We start from the raw sequence: 18861 nt of genomic DNA, 5'->3' as shown, positions 1-18861 counted from the left end.
GCCTCCCACCTTTGCCCCGCGACCCAGGTAATGGAGAGTTTTTGGCTGGACATCGCTGCCACCCGTGCACCCCTGCAGGCTGGCTCCCTGGCGCCTGGCTGCGGCATCACGTGCCTGGCACGGATAAGGGTTTGCCAAACAGGATGCCGGGGGCGTAGATAACGCCAAGGTTATCTTGCTGCTGGCATGGTACGTAGTAAACAAGTGGTGCTGCCCGCCAGGGTGCAGGGTGGGTGCACGGAGCTCAAGGCATCCTGTCCCCCCCTGTCCCCTCCGACTGTGCTGTGACCCCTCCTGGGGGCTGCAGCAGCTCTGCCAGCACCCTGCCTGGCTCGTGCCACCCCGGACATCACCAGTGCTTTTGACACGTCTGGACAGTCTGTTTTAATGCAGTGAACGATTTCAGTCTTCCCATGTCTAACAGGGCAAGCCCAGAGGTGGGTTCCCCCGCCCATCACCCCCAGTGTGCTTTTGGGCCTCTCTGCCCCTTCCCCTCCCTCACATCTGGCCCCATCCCCTCGCTCCTCGGCCACGGCAGCTCCCGAGCAGAGCCACCCAGGGGGAGCGGATGAACGCACTCAGCAGTGAGAGCCTCATGTCCAGCCAGAGCCAGCCTCTGCGGAGCAAACAATGTCCTCTCCTCCTGCCAGGAAATCCTGAGGCACCCGTACACACGCAGCGAGGCCAGCTCTATTTTTCCCTGACACAGAAGCATCCTTGAGCGTGTTCTTCACCTTTTGGCAGGCCGGGGCTGAGCTTTCCTCTTCTCACCAGTCCTGGGTGAGCACCCTGCCTAGTGCTTTCTGACCCCTCCTTGTTGAGCGCGGTCAGCGGTTTGGTGCTTTCTGCACCAAACAGATCTTGGTTCTCTTTCTGCTCCATGTAGCTTGGGTGTCCTGCAGCTCCCCAGTCACTATTTAAATCACCGGGTTGTTTTCTGCAGGTGGGTGGGGGTTTACTCCCCTTCACTCTGTCCGACCAGCTCTCCGTGTGTGCCGAATGCACCAGCCATGGAAAACTCCCTTCTGCACGGGGCACCTCCCTGTACCTGGCCCAGGTACACGGGAGGGGATGTCCGTGTCACCTGAGCCCTCCCCTGCAGGCACCCTCCTTCCTTGCTCCTTGGAAAGCTCTCCTCTTCTCTCCTCTCCTCTCCTCTCCTCGCTGCTGTCCCCGGGTGCCTGCAGGATGAGCAGAGCGACGGGGACATTTCTCCTGCCTTCTCTCCCTGCCATTGCAGGGTTGGTTGAAGTTGCCTCTCTCTAACAGTCCTGACTTTGGGGGCAAGCCCCTGCAAGAAAAACAAACAAACAAACAAAAAACCCACCTAAAATAATGAGGGGAAGGATGTTCCCAACATTTTGTTGTCACCTTTGAAATTAATTCCTCCTTCCCCATGTTGTGGCCTCCCACAGCTGTGGTCTAAGAGCAAGATGGCTGCAAACACCAATTTCACTGTGCTTTGGCAGTGGACAGAGGGCTACGGGCTCTTTTGCTGCTAAGCAGGAAAAGCAAAGGGGCTTTTCCATGCTATTTTGCACTTTTCTGCTGGGAAATGGCAAGGAAACGTAGGAAATGATTTCCTAGCTTCTTTTTATTATTCATGGAAAGGGCAAGGGCTGTGCTGCAGGGCACATCCAGGTGGACTCACCGGTCCCAAGGGGAGGCAGGACAGGATCTTCCCCCTCCACCCCATCCCTGCTGCTCTGCTGGGGACTTCACGGAGCCAGACCTACACCAGGCTTCGCTCCCCCCACACCGAGACCGTACCTGGCTCCTGGTGGGACGCGATGCACAGGGGCAGCTGGCGGCTGCCTGGCTCCGACCCGGCCCCGGCGCTGTCACACAGCCGTCACACGAAGGCTTCGCGGTGCCGCACGGGAACTACGGCCACTCTTCTTCCCCAAGGGCACCGATGTCGTTCGGCGGATGCGTGGGGCTGGCAGCGGCACGGGGGACGCCGGCCCCAGCGGTGCCGCCCGCAGCGCCCGTCCCCTCCGCCGCCGGGGTGCCGCGGGGGTGCTGGGTGCCGCTGCGACATGCCCGCTCGCCCACGGGGCGTTGCTCTCCACGATGAGCCGGAGGAGGCCTGCCCCGGGGAAGTCCATGATGACCACCCCCCAGCGCACCGCCTGCCCCGACCGGCGCCACAGGTGCCGGTAGCAGCGGGGGTTGACGAAGCGGGCCACCTCCTCGGGGCAGGTGAAGAGCCCGTTGCCGGAGCAGAAGGTGAGGTGCATCTTGGTGGGGTCCCCGCTGGCCGCCGCCTCCAGGTGCCGCCGCGCTCGGGCCCATTTCCTCTCCAGGGAGAGCACGTTCCAGGCGTCACTGATGCTCAGCTGCTCGTAGGGGATGCCCAGCACCGCCTGCTCCAGCGCCTCCAGCACCACGATCTTGCCCCGAACCTGGCCCAGCGTGGGCACCTCCTCGCGGCACCACAGGCGGCCCCGTCCCTCCTCCAGCAAGCAGCGCTGGAGCCGGGCAGCGAAGCCGGGCCGGGAGAAGAAGGGCAGCTCCTCCTTGATGCGCATGAGCACGGCCTCGCCGGGGTGGGCGCGGAGGAAGCGCAGGGTGCGGCGCAGGACGCCCCGCAGGCTGGCCCGCTGGAAGGTGCAGAGGTGGTAGACGCGGAGCTCGCCCCGCTCCAGCTTGCAGCGCACGTCCAAGAAGCGCACGCCGGCCGCCAGCTGGGCCTCCAGGCCCCAGCTCTGGCACCGCAGGCGCCGGCCGCCGAACAGGCTGAGGGAATCGTGCGTGCCAGGGATGGAGAGGCGAGAGAGGGGCAGGGCGTCAGGCAGCCCCGCCATCCAGTCGGGGCAGCAGGCTGCCGGCTGGGGCATGCAGTCGAATGCAGCGTTGTGCCGGCACCACGCATCCATGCCGCGGGGAGCACGGGTGCCCTGGCACCAGGCCAGCACCACCGAGACCTACCTGGAGGAGAAGCAGCACCGTGAGCCAGGGAGAGAGCACCGCATGGCCCCCACCACTGTCCAAACCCCATGCCACACAATTTCCCTCCTGCTCTCAAGCAAACCGCATCCACACACACCCAGAGCCACCCCCCACAAGCCCATACCCCACATCTACCCCCGCCTGCACCCACAGCTCCCTTCGCCCAGCTCCCCGGGCTCCTTGCCCAGCCTGGGGCTGCGGTGCCCCGTTTCCCCCCAGTCCCGGTGTATTTTGGCCTCCCCCTCTGCACCCACCTGGGTTTGCCGGTGGCACCAAGTGCAGCCTGCTGGGTGGGGCACACAGCCGGGGGTGCAGGCTGCGACTGGCAGGCTGAGCGGGATGCTGGCCATTAACCGGGCGACACTCATGACGCGCGTCATGTCCCGCACGTGGCACGTGCTCCGGGGATTCAGGCTCAGTCCTCGCTAAGGAGAGTGCTCAGCTGACGCGCCGGGCTGGAAAATTGCTGGGCTGATCCCGAAAGGAGCCATTCAGGCCTCCACACCTCCCTCCCCAGGAATCAGGACAAACGGGATCGGGCTCCCTGGGGCTCCTTGGAGCTGTCTGTGCCCGGAAAGGCACAGCCGGTCAGGGCTGCCGTCACCGCTGAGGTGTGAGCCCCATGGCCAGTCCTGAGCCAGCCCCCCAGGGGGTGACTCACCTCCTGCCCCGAGGACACGGCTGTCCCTTGCCACCCCCTTGCCACTCTGAGCTTGGCAGAGCACCCCGCTTGGCAGTGCGCACCAAACCCCATGGTTTTTGAGGGGCTCGAAACCTGGCGGGTCACTGACCCCTCTGAACATCCTTCCCGTGACTGCTCTGCTTGGCCACATCTCACAGTGGGGGGCACGGAGACCCGAGCGGGGCCAGCCTCCGGGACACTTTCTGCCGAGCGTGACACGAACGTGACAAAGCCGGCACTTTGCAGGCCGGGATCCTGGCAGCACACCAGCTGTGGCAGCGGGGAGGAGCACTGAGGACAGCCGGGCGGGGAAAGCACCGGCAGCACGGCCCGGCCTGCAGCGCGGCGCGGCCCTCCATCATGGCAGCGGCGGGCGGCAGCGGGGCCAGATCCTGCTTCGTGCTGGGGGCCTCAGGGGCGACGGGGCGGGCGCTGCTGAGGGAGCTGCAGGCACGGCGGCTCTTCGCCAGGGTGACGGTGATCGGGCGGCGCCGCCTGAGACTGGCCGAGGAGAGCGGCACGGCCGTGGTGCGGTGGGGACGGGGGTGGCAGGGCTGGAGGGTGGGGGGGGGGGTGCTGGAGGTGCCAGCTCCCCCCTGAGCCCAGTGTTGTCCCCACAGGAGCAGGTGGTGGTGGACTTTGAGCGGCTGAGCGAGCACGCCACCGCCTTCCGGGGCCACGACGTGGGCTTCTGCTGCCTGGGCACCACCCGGAGCAAGGCGGGCGCTGTGAGTGGGGCACCCGTCCCTCTGGCAGCCCCGGGGGGGTCACTGAGCGCCCCCCTGCTTGGTCATGGGGCACACACTGCGGGCACTGCTGTTCCTGGATGGCTGTGGGGTGCTGCTCGATGGGGTGGTCTCACTGGGCAGCCCTGCCCCAGGGGGTGGGGGAGCGGTGGGGAGCCCCCGTCTGCACTGATCCTGCTCTCCTGCTCTGCTGTAGGATGGCTTCGTCCGCGTGGACCGGGACTACGTGGTGCAGGCAGCAGAGCTGGCACGGGCAGGGGGCTGCAAACACTTCGTCCTGCAGTCCTCGCAGGGCGCCAACGAGCACAGCCGCTTCCTCTACCTGCAGGTGAAGGTGAGGAGGGAAGCCGGGGTGGGCTCCTGAAGCCCAGGGGGTCAGGAAATGCCAGGACACTTGGGAACGAAGCCGGGGCTGAGGTCAGAGGAGATCCAAATGGCCCCAGGGTCCTGATGCTGGGAATAGAGAGCTCAGGGGACAGGCGTGGCAGGACAGCAGTGTCACCTGCAGTGTCCTAACCAGCAAACGCCCTGCACACAGCATCCTGAGAACCTCTGAGAGCCACCAGAAAGGTCTGGGCAAGACAGGCCCCCTGGAGCCCCCCCTCCCACCTCTGCTCCAAGCAGTGGTGGCTACACAGCCATCAGGAGGCTCAGGGTGGGTGCCACTGAGATATGAACTACCCAGGGACAGCAGCCCTGGGGACTACCTGGGCTGCACCGAATCCATCACAAAAGTCTTCTTCCCCGTACGTCCCCAACACCTGCAGGACTCGCTCCTGCCTGGCAGTGTCCCCTTGCTGGCCATGCCCAGGCTGGGCAGAGTCCAGACACTGTGTCCCCACGTCCCTCGCCCCGCCAGCCATGCACGCGCTGCAGCCCCCCTTGTAGTTTACATCCTGGCTGCAAGGGTGCGCTGCTGACTGATGCTCAGCTGTCCGTCACGGACCCAGCTCCACACAATTCCTTCTCCTGGAGAGCTGCTCTCTGTCCAGGCAGCGCCTGGCCTTGCTTTTATCGTTACTGACGTTTTTGGGGCCCCTGCTGACCCACCCTGTGGTGGTCCCTCCGAACAGCCGCCCTGCCTTCCAGTTTAGCAGTTGGCTTCTTGGCAAAATATTTTACATTTTGGGCAGGATCAGCTGTGGCTCTTCCTTCCCTGCCCTCTGAGAAGCTCCTCTCCTCGAGGATGTTTGCAGCCCTGGGTTTGTCACGCTGGGAGAGGAGAGACCTTTGCCCACAGCCACACCTAGCTGGTCTCCTGCCTCTTTGGGCACCCTGTGCCCTTTCTCCTGTAACCCTCCTCTCCTGATTTATCAGGAGGATTACACACCTTACAAGCACACACCAATCATCTGTCAGGTGATACTCACAGGGGACTGAGGTGCTGCAAGGCTGAGCACCGAGGTATTCACGGGGTGGTAGAGGTGGTGCTTGTGGTCACCCTCGGTTCATTTTGTCCCTCCTGCGACAGGGAGAAGTGGAGAAGCTGGTCCAGGCTGTTGGCTTTGATCACTGCACCATTCTCCGGCCAGCGTGAGTATGATGGGAGCAGCCCTCCGGCCTCTGCCAGGGGGAGGCACAGGGCTCTGGTGCAGGGGGCTGGGAGATGGGACCACGGGCAGGATACAGAAGGAGAGGGCTGGGGAAGGAAGCGGGGAAAGCCCCTGGTGCAAGCACAGCTCCTGCCTGCACCCCTTCCCCACCACAGCAGGGAGCGAGCACGGCCATTCCCCACAGCCCTTCCCAAAGCTCACTTCATACCCCGTGACAGTAGAGGCTTGAGTTGAAAGCAGTGGTTGGGGTACACCAGGAAAAGCTTAACCTCACTTGGAGGTCAGTTTATGTTGGGGGGTTGCTTTCCCCCATACTCTACCTGGGAGAACCAGCATCCTGGCTTTGGCAGCACCATAGGGAAAGAAGTTTGGTGTCCCAGCCCAGTCACATTTCAGGCCCCGTGCAGGTTTTTAAGCTGGGCTTGGTCCTCCAGCACAGTGGGGGACGTTGGTCTCTGGCTTTGCAACCTGACCCGTGTCTCCTCACCCCGCAGGGTGCTGCTGTGCGCGCGCCAGGAGTTCCGCCCCATGGAGTGGATCGCCCAGCACGTTCTGGGAGTCGTGGCCTGGCTCTTCCCCACCGCTTACTCGGTGCCCGTGGAAACAGTGGCGAGGGCAATGGTGGCCAGCGTGCTGCAGCCGGGCAGGGGGAAGGTGGAGGTGCTGGAGAACAAGGCCATCCATCAGCTGGGAAAGGCAGAGCCACAGCTGGGCACATAGGGCAAAACGGGTGGGCAAGAAGTGCTTGGCTCACCTTCCAGGTTCTCTTCTGAGCCAAGAATGAGTGCGTGGGAGAGCAGTGGGGCATTTGCGTGGGTGTCGGGGAGCCAGACGTGTGCTCCTTCATGAGGCAGCCCATTCTGCCAAACGCTGGTGGGTGAGGAGAAACGGTGCTCTGCTTCCTGAACCTGGGACGCAAAGCTGGGTAAGAGTTGTATAACTCAAACACTTCTCTGAACTGAGGCCTCGAATAAAATCCTGTGACTGGTCTGTCTGTGCCAGCCCCGTGTTGAAATTGCACCTGTGCGTTGCCAGCCCCTCTGGGTCGGCTCACAGAGTGCACCTTGTGGTGACACCTCCCGGAACGCAGGTGGGCAGGAGCACAGAGGAGGGAGGGAGGAGCGCAGGGTGTCCTCATGCTCTGCCGTCAGGGTGAAGGAGCCGGGGCCATCGGGGCTGCCCAGGGACCCCGCTGCCTCGCAGGGGGCTGCGCTGTGCCCCAGCTCCTGCCACTGCAGCTGTTCTCAGGCCTCCCGCGGGGTCAAGAACCGCAGTGGCTCCGCAGCTGGGACGGGGCCTTACGTGACTCCTGCGTTCCCTGCTGGCCGCAGTCCCAGCGCCCCGGGCAGTGCAGCTTTCCAGGGTTTTCTCCTCTTCGACCTCCCCGTGGCTCGTGTGTCAGTGACTTGGATGGGGAGAGCGGAAGGGAGCTGAGGTCCCTCGTCTCCATCCTCCCGCACAAGTATTTGGATCGGCGGGCTGGTACCTCGGGGACATGGCAGGAGGAAGGGGCAGGATGCTGGGGGCTGCACCAGAGCAACGCCTGGCTTAGCTCGTGTTTTAACAAAGGCAAGGCCACTGAGCATTTGTCCTGGTCAGACCACCCTTGTGAGTGCAAAAGGGATACCTGGAGAGTAATACTTAATTTAAAAAGGGAAATGTGAGGTGGGCTGGCCAGGAATAGCACACAAACATCGGAGAGGTGCTGAGGGTTGTGCAGCAGGAAGGCCGTTTAAACATGCAGGATTGGGTTGCATTGACGGAACTACGTGCCAGTGCTCAGAGGTTTTAAGAAAAGATGCTGTGCTTAAACAGGCAAGTATAAATGAACACTTGAGGTGACAAGACCTTCAAAGAAGTGAAGACTGCAAACAGATGAGAGTAAAAATAAAGAATACAAACTCTGGAAAGTTACAAGTAAAAGACAGGCCCCAGGAGGTTTGAGAAAGGCATCCTGAAGGTATAAAAATTAATCATGACTGTGTGAGAAGCAAAAAACTCTCCAGAGAGCCCGGGGGGACAGGACACAATCAGGGTATATGAAGGAGCCATCACAGGAGAGCTTAATCAGTTACTTGTATTAGCCTTGGTCGCGAACAGGCTCACACTACCATCATTCCTTTGGGGAACGTGTTTGCATGACTGTCTTAACGCACTGGGGGAAAAATGATTTTTAACTACATTTTTAGAGCACATAGCTAAAAAAAGAAAAATGCTAGTGCCAGAAGGAGCACTCAGATGAACTGGAAAACACTGAATTGGGTGAGAACGACAGTGATCCTTCCATTAAAAAGGAAATGTAGTTAAATGTGATGCTAATTTTCAAAAAGTTCCAGTGGGAACCAGGAAGCTACAAAGCAGTAAGATGGCGTTCTATAAAAGGCAAGTTGTTAGAAAGGATAATAAAGTCTTGAAATAACAGAAACCAGAATAAATATGGTGCAATGGGAGATTCCGCATGTCTTTTGAGGGGGCAGTTAGGAAGCACAAACCTTTGCTGCTTTTTGAGGAAATGGGCCGCTGTGTACATAAGACGGTCTGGTCCTCAGGGTGCATTTGGGTTTCCACAAAGCTCTCCCAAAAGGGCTCTTAAAGAAATTAAGCTGTCGTGGGAAGAAAAGGAAGGTCTGTGCATTTCTGATTGGAAATATTTTCTTAGCACTATAAAGCCTTGAAACGGACAAAACAAACATTTATTCCTAGACAAAGGTCTGCAGAAAACGCCAGTGCTATTTCTGTGCAACCCTCATTTTTGCTCAGCGGATGGGCACCGTGCAGCATCTCCCCAGCCCCTCCTGGCCCACCCGGGACTGAAGGAGCAGAGATGGGCACCCCTCGGTGCTCAGACCCCCCGAAACAGCCAGGGCAGAACCCCCGCACCCCTGTGAGCAGGAGGAGGTCGGCACGGTGGGAGCCGTGCTCCGGGCTGCAGCTGGAAGGAGAGCACGCAAGGTTGCTCGGTGTCTGCTGGACGACGTCCACGCAGACCGCCTGATCCCACAGATCCCAGCTCCCCTGGGATTTCTGACGCTGGCTTTATTGCTGGAGGTTAATGAGGAAAAAACAACCCCCGTCCCCATGGCTCCGCAGCCGGGCGCAAGGCTTCCCGTGTGGCTCTCATGGCCCCGATGCCCTCCCGGCCGGGGAGCTGTGAGAACCGCCTTGCCCCCGCCAGCCACGCTCCCCCCAGACCCAGCCGGGTGGCAATGTCACCTGCAGGCGAGTGGCACAGCGCAGCACACCCCGCAGGGCTCAAGTCCCACAGCACAGCTGCTGGCAAAGGGGCCCCGGGCTGTCCCCAGACAGATGACCCTGCCATCATCAGATGAGACAGGCCCCAAATCCGCCCCAGGGACAGGCAGGCACAGCTCTGACACTGCTCAGGGAAGGAAAGCGTGTCCCAGGATGAGCCTAAATGCAGCCCTGGGGCGTGGGGCAGCTCAGGGCCATCCAAGGTGCTGGTGCCCTGGGGTCCAGAGCAGTGGGTGGGCAGCAAGGGCTGCTCAGGGCACCCAGCAAAGCACAGGGATGCATGCTCCCACCGCCACTCATGAACACAGGGCAGGTGGCAGATCTGGAAGCTGGGAGGGAAATGTCTGGAGCAGCCAACGCTCACCCTCACCACTTCAAAAGCTGTTAAAGCACGAGTTGTTGCCCCATTTCGTCTGGGGGCTGTAGGAAGCCGGTTAGTGGCTCAGCCACAAACACCTTGCTAGCTGGGGGTTGAAATTACCCAGAGCTGGTTATTGCTGGTGGTCAGTGGGTGTGCACTGCCCTGCAGGCAGGTCACTGCTCTCAGCACAATCACTCCTGGCCAAGGCATCTACAGCAAATATTAGGGCAGCCTTAGAGCCAGGGACTTTGGTGCCAGGGCCTTTGGAGCCAGGATTTGCCCCTCGTCTGGCAGCCTTGCCCTCCAGGGCTGCCCCTACACCGTGCTGGCTGAGGCCAGGAGGAACTCGTGCCATGGATGCCCTGGCCACAGGCAGGCATTGGCTCCGTGGTTTCCAGTTTTAGGGGAGGAACCAAAGGGAACTTACCTGACCCGAGACAAAAGCTGTCATGCTGCACAGGACGAGCTCAGGTCCCTGCTCAGGCATCGCTCTCCTCTCCACAGGCAGCTGGGGGCTCGGGTGCTTTACTGGTATGGAAGGAGATGAGAAAACCAACTGAGTTACCAAAATAACAAAATTCTGGGCAGGAATCTGCTTTGGCCTTATCAAAGCATCGCTATCAGATGAAGCTGAAACATTTGTTATTGTTAAAAGATTATTTTTTTTTTATGTTTACACGGAAACGAATTGGTTTTAGAGCAAGCCTGTTACCCACCAACCAATACTCACACTGCTGAAAACATGGAGGTTTTGACATTAACCACAACCTTTAAATCAAAAGCAAAATCTTCTCCTAAGCCCGTTGATTTTCATGAAAATATTTTTCACGGAAAAAAAAATAAAGCTCACTTCAACACAACATTTCTAGCCCCCCTTCCAACCCCTGACTGGGAGCCTGACGTACCACCAAGAGGAAACCTTGTGGCTTTCTTGGAGCTCCCCAAAGCGCAGCTCGGCCCTCGCGCTGCTGTCACCCGGCCTCACCCCAGGCACACGTATTTCCCCCTGTGAGCCGAGAGAGGAGAAAACAAGAGCCCGAGGCGGCCGGGGCCAGCTGCGGCGGGACGGCGCTGGGGGGGCTGGCGGGGGTCCAGCTGCCGGCGCTATAAAGCCAGCGCAGGGGGAGCCGGGCCACAGACCGAGCCGCAGCCGTTGCTCACCCTTTTCTTGCAGCTGAGGAAGCCACAGCGTGCCAAGATGTGCAAAGGGCTGGCCGCGCTGCCCCACACATGCCTGGAGAGGTGAGAGCTGTCAGCCCCGCGGTGCCGGGCCACTGGCAGCAAGGGACGGGTGTCGCTTACCGAGAGGGATGGGATGGGACGGGACGGGACGGGGCTGCTTGCTGCTTGGGGGGATGCTGAGGGTGGCTTGGAGCTGGTGGGATGAGCCGTGATGCCGTCATCCCGAACTCTCCTGTCTGGTTTGGAAACCTCCCCCATCTGCGCTATATCGCTCTGCCGTGGATCTCGGGTTTGCAATCTGCAATGGGGGAAAGGCAGGAAAGCAGCTGTCTCTCTGCAGCAAGCACAGCCCTAGCTCTGAAGTGCCTCAAAATCCTCTTTCGCTGCCTGCGTTGCCCTCAGCATCCACATCTGTGGCTCTGGTGCAGGAGGAAAGGCTCCTCAGGGGGCTGGGGCTCCGGGAAGCCAGGGGCTCTCCGTGGGCACTGCTGAAAGCAGCGCGGGGGCTGCTGCGGGAGGCTGGGGCATCCCCGAGGCAGTGGGGGCTCTGCCAGAGGAGGAAGGTTGGTGAAACTTTTGAACACGGGGATTTCTTGGCACTGCAGAGATGCTCAGTGCTGGCTTTGAGACGGGAACCAGGTCACACGAGACCCCCTCCTCATGGACACAGGAGTCTGATGCTGCCCCTCAGCAGGCTGACAGCCATCAAGGCACGAGGGGTAACGTGGGACCCTACTGCTCCCTTGGGTCCAAGCCAAATTGACCGGGGGTGGAGCAGATACCACAGGGCTGTGGGCACGGGCAGAGCAGGACCACCTCCCCCTGCCCTCACGGAGACCTCTCAGGCCTTACACCTGCCCTGGTCAGGATACGGCTCACCCCCCACGGGTGAGCCCCCACCTCACCAGAGAGCAGGCCCCACATGCCCCCACGCGCTGGCTCCTACCTTCCCCACACCATCATCCTCCATAAGGCGGCCTCTCCTCCCGCAGCCTCCTGGGGTCTGCAGAGCCCTAGGGCAGGTCTCACCGAGGGTCTGTCAGGCCCTCCAGCCCCCCCAGGGCACGTGCTCTGCGGAAGGGGCCGCCGGGAGCCTCCTCCTGCCGCCAGCTGCCTCCTCGCCAGCATTCCATATTTGTCCATGCGTCCACCGCGCCGGCTGCTGCTGACATGCTCCTGCAGGAATCAGCCATGCAGCTCGGCAGCTCCCCGAGTCTCCCAGGGCCTTCCCCCCCTCCCAAGGGACGGTACATCCCAGGAAAGCTTTCATGGGGATGTTACACGCCAGCATCTCCCTCCCCGCTCCCATGAAGTCTCCTGGGTGGCCACCGTGGGGCAGGGGACCTGCACTCACTCCCAGCCTCTCCCGCAACGTTGGAATTTGAAGCAGATCCCATACAAAGGAAGGTTTCCCCATGAAACAGCTCCGGAGGCTTTTCTGCCTGGATTCAAACTAAGAGCTGCAGTTCTTCAGCTATAATTTCTTTGAGCTTCTTTGTTTTGTTTTCTAAGTTCGAGCCTCTCCTGGCTAGCATCTCGCTCCTGATATGTTTGACAGAGCCCATATTTTCTCTTAATGTCTTTTGGAAGCTGTTTCTCAGACTTTTTCTTGGCTTGCTCCCATTTGTTTTCACACTTAACCTTGCATGGTTTATGGCCGTCTTGATTCATCTCACGTGGACGCGGCTCTGGGATTTTGGGAGAATTTCTGTTTGTTTATAGCTGCCTTTTTTACCCTGCTGTTTAGCCTTCCTAAAAACTTACAAGACATCTGCTTGAGGACTCCAGGATGGTGCCTTTAAATAGTCCTGCCCTCCTGCTTGCCTGTGAGCGCTCAGCCCTTTTGGCTGTCCTTTCTTGCCTCCCTTTGACAGGCTTCCTTGTTTCTGGACTTTCCCGACTGAGCCCAGGATGTACTCAGGGTGGGGAGATTCCTGCTCCTGTCCCCACATCAGCAGGGACTTGCGGGGAAGCAGACACTGGTGGTTCTTCAACAGCCCAAGCATGAAGTAGGGCCAGGGCTGCCCAGGGACAGGACACAGCTCTGAGGTCCACCAGGCCAGGCTGGAGACAAGCCCCCCAGGACACAACCTGGGGAAGGATTGCCTCCGGGGCTGAGCTTAAATGCAGCCCCCGGGTTGGGGCTCAGCTGGGGCTGCTCAGGGCCAGCCAGGCTCGTTAGCACCCTGAGAGCCCAACAGACGTTGGCCATAAGTCGCTGTCACAGGGCAGGAATTTGATGGCAAGATTTTGAACAAGGTCTAAGTGTCCTCCGGGGAAGCACCTGTGGCTGTGCGAAGCCACCCTTGAGTGCCTCCGTACCTTGAGCACAGGTCGGTCCGCAGAGGGACAGTGGTGTCACCGTGTCCTGCTCCGAAGGGACAGACTGCTGGTCCTGTTCCCCCCTTCGCGACGTAGCAGTGCCCGCTGGTTAGCCAGAGGCCACATCCCATTTATTTATCAGAGGGACCATGATGAGCTGTGCATGGCAGCATCACTGCACCGGGGACACCTCAGTGCGGGGAGCGTGGGGACCTCATCACCCTTCACCCAAGGTCCTGCTCCTTCCAGGCAAGACCCAAGCTTTCTTGGAAGCATGAGGAACAGAAACTGTCCCTGCAGCCGCTGACATTTTCTGAGAAAACAGTTGGGTTCCTGGGCTCCACACGAGGGTCGCTGTCGGAGGCAGGTGCCTGCAGTGGAGGCAGGAGCGGAGCCCATGCCAGGTCCCCAGCGTTCACCCACGGAGCCTGGCGGGCAAAACAGTGAGAGAGTTGTGCAGACAGGGAAAAGTAAATGAATAAGAGGAATGGCAGTGAAATAGCAGACATAGCAAGAGAACAATCTTACACAGAAGGCATGTGAAAATAAACAGCCGAGAGAAGCGCAGCGAGCCCTGAGCTGGGGAGCTGCAGCGTGGCCTCCATCACCGCACTGTGCTGGGGCTCCAGAGCAGCACCTGGGGGTTCCGGGTCTGCAGGACCCTCCCTGCTGCAGGCACAAGAGAAAAAAAAATGTTATAGTCCTTACAAAAATGCCTAGAAAGGAGGGAGCCCCCAGGCGTGAGTGCCTGGGAGGGTCGGGGCCAGCAGGGACGAGGCAGGGAGCGCTGCCCCGCATTTTGGTGGGCGCAGAGGTTGGTGTTGCAGGGCTGGCGGGTGGGTGCAGCACCGGAGGGGCACCGGGCAGGCTGCTCTCTCGTTTCGTCTGGGCTCAGCGCTGCAGAAACTGCACAGACACCCCCTGAATCATCTGCACAGCAGCCAGCTCGGGTGATGCGATTATCCCGGCCGCAGATGGGGACAAAGTACTGAGATCAAGCTCAAGAGCTGCCACTAATTCTGAGTGCCTGGCTCAAAACGCCTCAGACAGGCTCCTTTACAGCATTAGGGCCCATTTGTCGGCGTGTAATTAATTACACGGCTTTGTGCCTGGCGCGGCGCCTCACGGTATGGTCATGCTGTGCTGCCCCAGCGTCTGTGTGCCCCCTGCCCATCCCCACACCTGACCTGCCTCTGCTCACCCCCCGCAGGGCCAAGGAGATCAAGACCAAGCTGGGCACACTCCTCCAGAAGCCTGACTCGGCCATCGACTTCATCATCCCCTACCCGGAGAAGCCGGAGAAGCCGGCCAAAGCCCAGAAGTGAGTGGGGGCTTGGTGGCATGCGGCGGGCTCCTCGCGGTGCACGCACTGGCTGCGGGCTCGGTGCCACACAGCCCGAGACGTGCTGGGCTGCGTGGAAACCAGCTTTCTGATGGAAACTCAATTTGTGTTTGATGAGATTTCATGTTCATCTGATAGAGGTTTTGCTGGAGGCGTGAGGCACTCGGATTTCTCTGAGTCATCCGCCACGGCACAGAAGTGCTAGTGAGGCGGGGCGGGTGGCTCTGGGGCCGCAGCGTGTTCCCAAGCCAGGACACGGCCCCAGGGCATGCTGAAGCTGTTCCCACCTTGCTGCTTTCACCCGGAGCCCCTGCTCTCCAGCATCCCACAGCTATAACACAGCAAAGCAGAGGAGTAGCTGGAGAGGCTGATGGTTTGTTCTGCAGGGTTAGCAGTTTGAGGGATGGAGAAGCGTGTCAGGAGGCACAACAAGCCTTCAGAAAATGTTAGCTTAAATCTAAAAGCAGAATGGTGTCCTGGATGTAGGCAATAGCCTCACCCATGTACCCCCAGCCCAGCCTCACCACGAGCCTGGGCATCTGAGCTGCTGCCCCAGCAGCTCTTACACCATCCCTCTGCCCCGACTCGCTGTCACCCCACCTTGTTGTACCTAAACGGAGCATCAAAGCTCCCGGTGACCCACCACCCCGGTTCTGCAGCCTCCAAAGCCCTTCCCTCCATCCCTCCCTGCTTCTAAGGGAACGCCTGCCCGCTGCATGGCGAGCAGCCCCTCTACCCGGGCTTTCTTTACCCCCTTCAGGCCATCCCCGGAGGAGGCTCTGCAGTGGCGTGACTCGCTGGAGAAGCTCCTGCAAAACCCCTGTAAGTCCCCCCCTTCCCATGGCCACGTCCCCTCACGCCCGGGGTCCCCTCAGGGCTCAGTGGGGACTTGGGGCCCCCCTGGCGCTCAGCGGTGCCCGGCCCCCCGCAGACGGGCTCGCCAGCTTCCGCAGCTTCCTGCGCTCCGAGTTCAGCGAGGAGAACGCTGAGTTCTGGGTGGCCTGCGAGGACTACAAGAAGACCAAGTCCCCCGTGAAGATGGCGGAGAAGGCTAAGAGGATCTACGAGGAGTTCATCCAGACCGAGGCGCCCAAAGAGGTCAGTGACCATGGGGCAGGGGATGGTGCTGGTGGGGATGAGGGGTTTTTGGGATGATGCTGTCCCAGAAGAGAGGGATGGCTGCAGGGCATGCTGTGCCACAGCCAAGGGCTTGGAGATGCCATGGCCCACCCCTCACACAGGTGGAGCCCCCATCCCCGTCACGCTCCCATCACAGGTGAACATCGACCACTTCACCAAGGCCATGACCATGAAGAACCTGGTGGAGCCATCGCCGAGCAGCTTCGACATGGCCCAGAAGAGGATCTTTGCCCTGATGGAGAAAGACTCCCTGCCCAGATTTGTGCGGTCGGAGTTTTATCAGGAGTTAATCAAGTAGCAATGCAGCCTGGCTGTGCGAGGCACTCCCTGCGGGCGGCCCTACTGCTTCTGTCTCAGCACCTACTCCTCCCGTAGCCGCTTTGCTTTCCTGACGCCACCCTGCAGGAGCACCCAGGAGTGTTGCTAAACACCTGCCCCAGTGCTTTGGACGCTTGGAAGGCCCGACATCTCCTCCCACAGTCTCCTTCCTCCCCTGCAGAAGAGCAGCTAGCAGGAGCACCCGGGGATGCTCAGCAGCCACGCGGCCGTAGGGCAGAGGTGGCTGTGTGCCGGGACGGCTGCGAGGCAGCCCATCTGCTCCCCGCTGGAGGCAGTACAGAGGATGAAGCACGATCGACTCGTTCAAAACACCGGGACTCTTTAGCAACGCAGCCCTCCTGCCCGCTTGTGTTACGTACCGAGCTCATAGTCCCCACCTGTGCTCCTGGTGCCCGGAGCCACACCACTGCGGTGGCTGGCGCCGTGCTTGGGTTGCACCTTCAGGGATGCTGCTGCAGCCGCTTCTCGCTCCGGTTGCTTTTCTCTGCAGTAGGCATGCCAAAGCCATCCTTCTGCACAAACGCAAACCAGGGTCGCCGGTTAGAGGGGAGAAAGTCATGCTGGGGGAGAAGAAAGCTGTTGAGCGAAACTGGTCAGAGCCAATTCCAGGGGAGAAAAGAAAAAAAATCAAACAGCAAAGCCAAAGCCAAAAATGTTGTTGGAAATACAAAAAATAAAACCCTGTCTTCTTGAACAGACGGCAAACTCTGCTGAGTTTGTGTAGCCTGCTTCTCTCTTCTGTCTCCCCCTCTCTGCCCAGGGCAGGTGATCCATAAGGCAGTCTCATGAAAAGGCCGCATCTTTTCAAGCGATCCGAATGCAGCCCACTGTGTGCTACAAGAACAAATGCTGTCTGATGATGGGGCAAAGGCAACTGCAAAAAGCCGCCGGGGCCTCACTCACCCCCAGATAGGCAAGTTCTCTGACCAAATGTGCTGAGCCCTATTCCTGGGGCCTGGAGTCCTCATCCCCACAATGGTTTCTTGCTGCAGCATCTGAGTGTGAGGAGCACGCAGCCGGGGATTGGCCACGTCCATTCAAAGCGAGCGGTCATGCTTCTTGCTAGCGGCTTGGACCAGACCCAGACCACTAAACTTCATCACGAGGCTCCACGCAGCCTCTTCAACACTTTCAGAATCGGATCAAAGCCCCACCAGCCCCAAATATTTGCACGCTGTCACTGCAGTGAGGAATGAAAACACCGCAGGACGGGGGCTGCATTTCCCAGGCAGGGAAGGGGAGGCAAGGGAAAGATGAAGGTGACCACAAGCGTGCCCATGGCGCTGGCTTCTTTCTGCTGTCAAGTGAACGGCCAGGGAAGTCGGAGCGGAGCGGCAGGGCGTGAGGCTGGTGGGCACCTCCTGGGGGCAGCTTCAGTTTCAGCTGTCCCCCGGAGGTGTGGGATCACCCCAGAAGGGTGCGTGGAGAGCAGGAGCCGGGCAGGAGGGCTCGGGCAGCCCTGGTCACGCAGGGCATCCCCACCACCACTCAAATGTCTCCACGACGTGGTGCCGTGACAAGCGGGTTCAGCACACTTACTCTGCCTGCTCATGGTGCTACTCATAGAAGCGCGAAATCGACCAGGCTTCCTTGCAGAAAGACCCAGACCTTTCATTTTCATTGGTGCTTTGGCAGCTATTTCCAGATACCCTCACACGTTTCGCAGTCGAACACCAACACAATTGAGATTTGGATTCTGCTGGATGAAAACCTGGGATGTCACCGGCTGCAGCAGCTCCACGCGGGGCAGGGAGGTGGCACCAGGTACGTATGTGCCGAAAAGAAAGCCGGAGGCCAGAAAGGTGAAACTGCTCCGCTGGGAATCCCACCCCAGCTCGACTTCTGCTGAAAATATCGGAAACCTGCTTTAGGTGTGATTTAACAGGTGCAGGAAGTGACTGGGTGGCCACGAAATGTGACCCCCAAAGTGTTTTGGAGATCTTGTGAAGTTGTGTTTGTGTAGAAGGGTCGTTTGGCTAATTACTGGGCACGCTCGCTCGGAAATGTAGCAATGCCTGTACCGCACAGCCAAGCTTTCTGCAGGCCCAGAAGTGTTTAGGTGGGCTAATACCAACCATCATATCTCTGGTAGCAAATACATCATGTATTTTGTCACTCTTGCTCTTATCAAGTTTGGCATATATACGAGCACTATGCACATGACATGATACATCTATACCGTTGCATCCATACATAAGTATACACACACACATATACATACTCTTAATGTTGGCAGCCAGATCCCCAGTGAGTCAGTGAGTCCAGATGCAGAGTTTTTGCATACGGTGCTTGGGATCTAAGGGATGAGTGTGAGAGGATTTAGCACAGTCCCCGACACCACCAAAGGAAACCTTGGCCATCCACCCTGGTGATGCTGACAGAGGCACGTCTTCCCAAACACCCTCAGAAGTCACCCTGTGCTCTCAGACCATCAGCAGCCCTGGCACTGGCACACCCCGCTGCCCCAGCACACCTTGTGCTCTGAGGCACGCGGGGTGCCCGGGGACCCTCTCTGCTGTGGGGCAAGACAACCCCACACTGCAGCCCGGGGCACTCGGGTTAATGCCAGGGCATTGCTTGCTGCGTGCGCCCTGGCTAATTTGGCGACCGGGCCCTCGCACCTCACCTGCCACAGGGTGAATCGCCCAGCTCTGCCCCGGCATGGGATGGCTGCAGCTGCCCACGGGGGGCTGGGGGTGTCCCAGGGCTCGTCCCAGCCCCTGGTCACGGGCCTGGGCTCCCTGGCTGGAGCGTGCCGAGTGCCCAGCCAAGGATGGGACTGAGGTTGGAACAGATAGGCTCCTTACACATCCAAGCAGCTGTCTCCCAGTTTGATGGTCTCTGTGTGATTCCCACTAGACAGATCTCCTGAGTGGTGATGCGGGATGCTGGTGGGCACTGAGGAACTGGTTGTGTTAACCCACATTCTTGTACCACTCAGTAATCCACATATAAACATATATTTCTGCTACCGTCTCAATGGACTATTT

At 59.7% G+C, this 18861-nt stretch overlaps 3 protein-coding genes across 4 annotated transcripts; 2 read left to right on the top strand and 1 right to left on the bottom strand.

Annotated features, from left to right (window-relative positions):
* Nucleotides 1–370: 370 nt before the first annotated feature.
* Nucleotides 371–3548, bottom strand: LOC121073617 (1-phosphatidylinositol phosphodiesterase-like). Of its 2 annotated transcripts, none has more exons than XM_040564681.1 (3): nucleotides 3207–3548; nucleotides 1771–2927; nucleotides 371–1291 (listed from the first exon to the last, which is right to left on the bottom strand). In XM_040564681.1, the coding sequence occupies exons 1-2, from the start codon at nucleotides 3330–3332 to the stop codon at nucleotides 1842–1844; spliced, it is 1212 nt and encodes a 403-aa protein (XP_040420615.1). In that variant the 5' UTR covers nucleotides 3333–3548; the 3' UTR covers nucleotides 371–1291; nucleotides 1771–1841. The 2 variants fall into 2 exon arrangements, with proteins under 2 accessions (XP_040420615.1, XP_040420616.1); XM_040564682.1 differs by having other exon boundaries at nucleotides 1771–2931; nucleotides 3207–3345.
* Nucleotides 3549–3859: 311 nt separating this feature from the next.
* HTATIP2 (HIV-1 Tat interactive protein 2) lies at nucleotides 3860–6923 on the top strand. Its single transcript, XM_040564684.1, has 5 exons — nucleotides 3860–4162; nucleotides 4255–4362; nucleotides 4577–4714; nucleotides 5852–5913; nucleotides 6428–6923. The coding sequence occupies exons 1-5, from the start codon at nucleotides 3995–3997 to the stop codon at nucleotides 6651–6653; spliced, it is 702 nt and encodes a 233-aa protein (XP_040420618.1). The 5' UTR covers nucleotides 3860–3994; the 3' UTR covers nucleotides 6654–6923.
* A 3550-nt stretch (nucleotides 6924–10473) lies between these two features.
* Nucleotides 10474–18840, top strand: RGS5 (regulator of G protein signaling 5). Its single transcript, XM_040564686.1, has 5 exons — nucleotides 10474–10788; nucleotides 14261–14371; nucleotides 15153–15214; nucleotides 15324–15490; nucleotides 15669–18840. Exons 1-5 carry the CDS (start codon nucleotides 10745–10747, stop codon nucleotides 15828–15830), a joined length of 546 nt encoding a protein of 181 aa, XP_040420620.1. The 5' UTR covers nucleotides 10474–10744; the 3' UTR covers nucleotides 15831–18840.
* Nucleotides 18841–18861: the final 21 nt, after the last annotated feature.

The sequence above is a fragment of the Cygnus olor genome, chromosome 8 (assembly GCF_009769625.2).
Source record: "Cygnus olor isolate bCygOlo1 chromosome 8, bCygOlo1.pri.v2, whole genome shotgun sequence".
Classification (NCBI taxonomy): domain Eukaryota; kingdom Metazoa; phylum Chordata; class Aves; order Anseriformes; family Anatidae; genus Cygnus; species Cygnus olor.
The sequence above is the reverse complement of the archived record's forward strand: the minus strand, read 5'-3'. Positions and strand labels throughout refer to the sequence as shown.

Coding starts and splice junctions, on each gene's coding strand:
- LOC121073617 (XM_040564681.1), bottom strand. CDS start 3,332: ATGACGCGCGTCATGAGTGTCGCCCGGTTAATGGCCAGCATCCCGCTC. Junction 2,928..3,206: donor GGTGCCACCGGCAAACCCAG/GTGGGTGCAGAG, acceptor TCCTCCAGGTAG/GTCTCGGTGGTGCTGGCCTG.
- HTATIP2 (XM_040564684.1), top strand. CDS start 3,995: ATGGCAGCGGCGGGCGGCAGCGGGGCCAGATCCTGCTTCGTGCTGGGG. Junction 4,163..4,254: donor AGGAGAGCGGCACGGCCGTG/GTGCGGTGGGGA, acceptor TTGTCCCCACAG/GAGCAGGTGGTGGTGGACTT. Junction 4,715..5,851: donor TCCTCTACCTGCAGGTGAAG/GTGAGGAGGGAA, acceptor CTCCTGCGACAG/GGAGAAGTGGAGAAGCTGGT.
- RGS5 (XM_040564686.1), top strand. CDS start 10,745: ATGTGCAAAGGGCTGGCCGCGCTGCCCCACACATGCCTGGAGAG. Junction 10,789..14,260: donor CCCCACACATGCCTGGAGAG/GTGAGAGCTGTC, acceptor CACCCCCCGCAG/GGCCAAGGAGATCAAGACCA. Junction 15,491..15,668: donor AGACCGAGGCGCCCAAAGAG/GTCAGTGACCAT, acceptor CTCCCATCACAG/GTGAACATCGACCACTTCAC.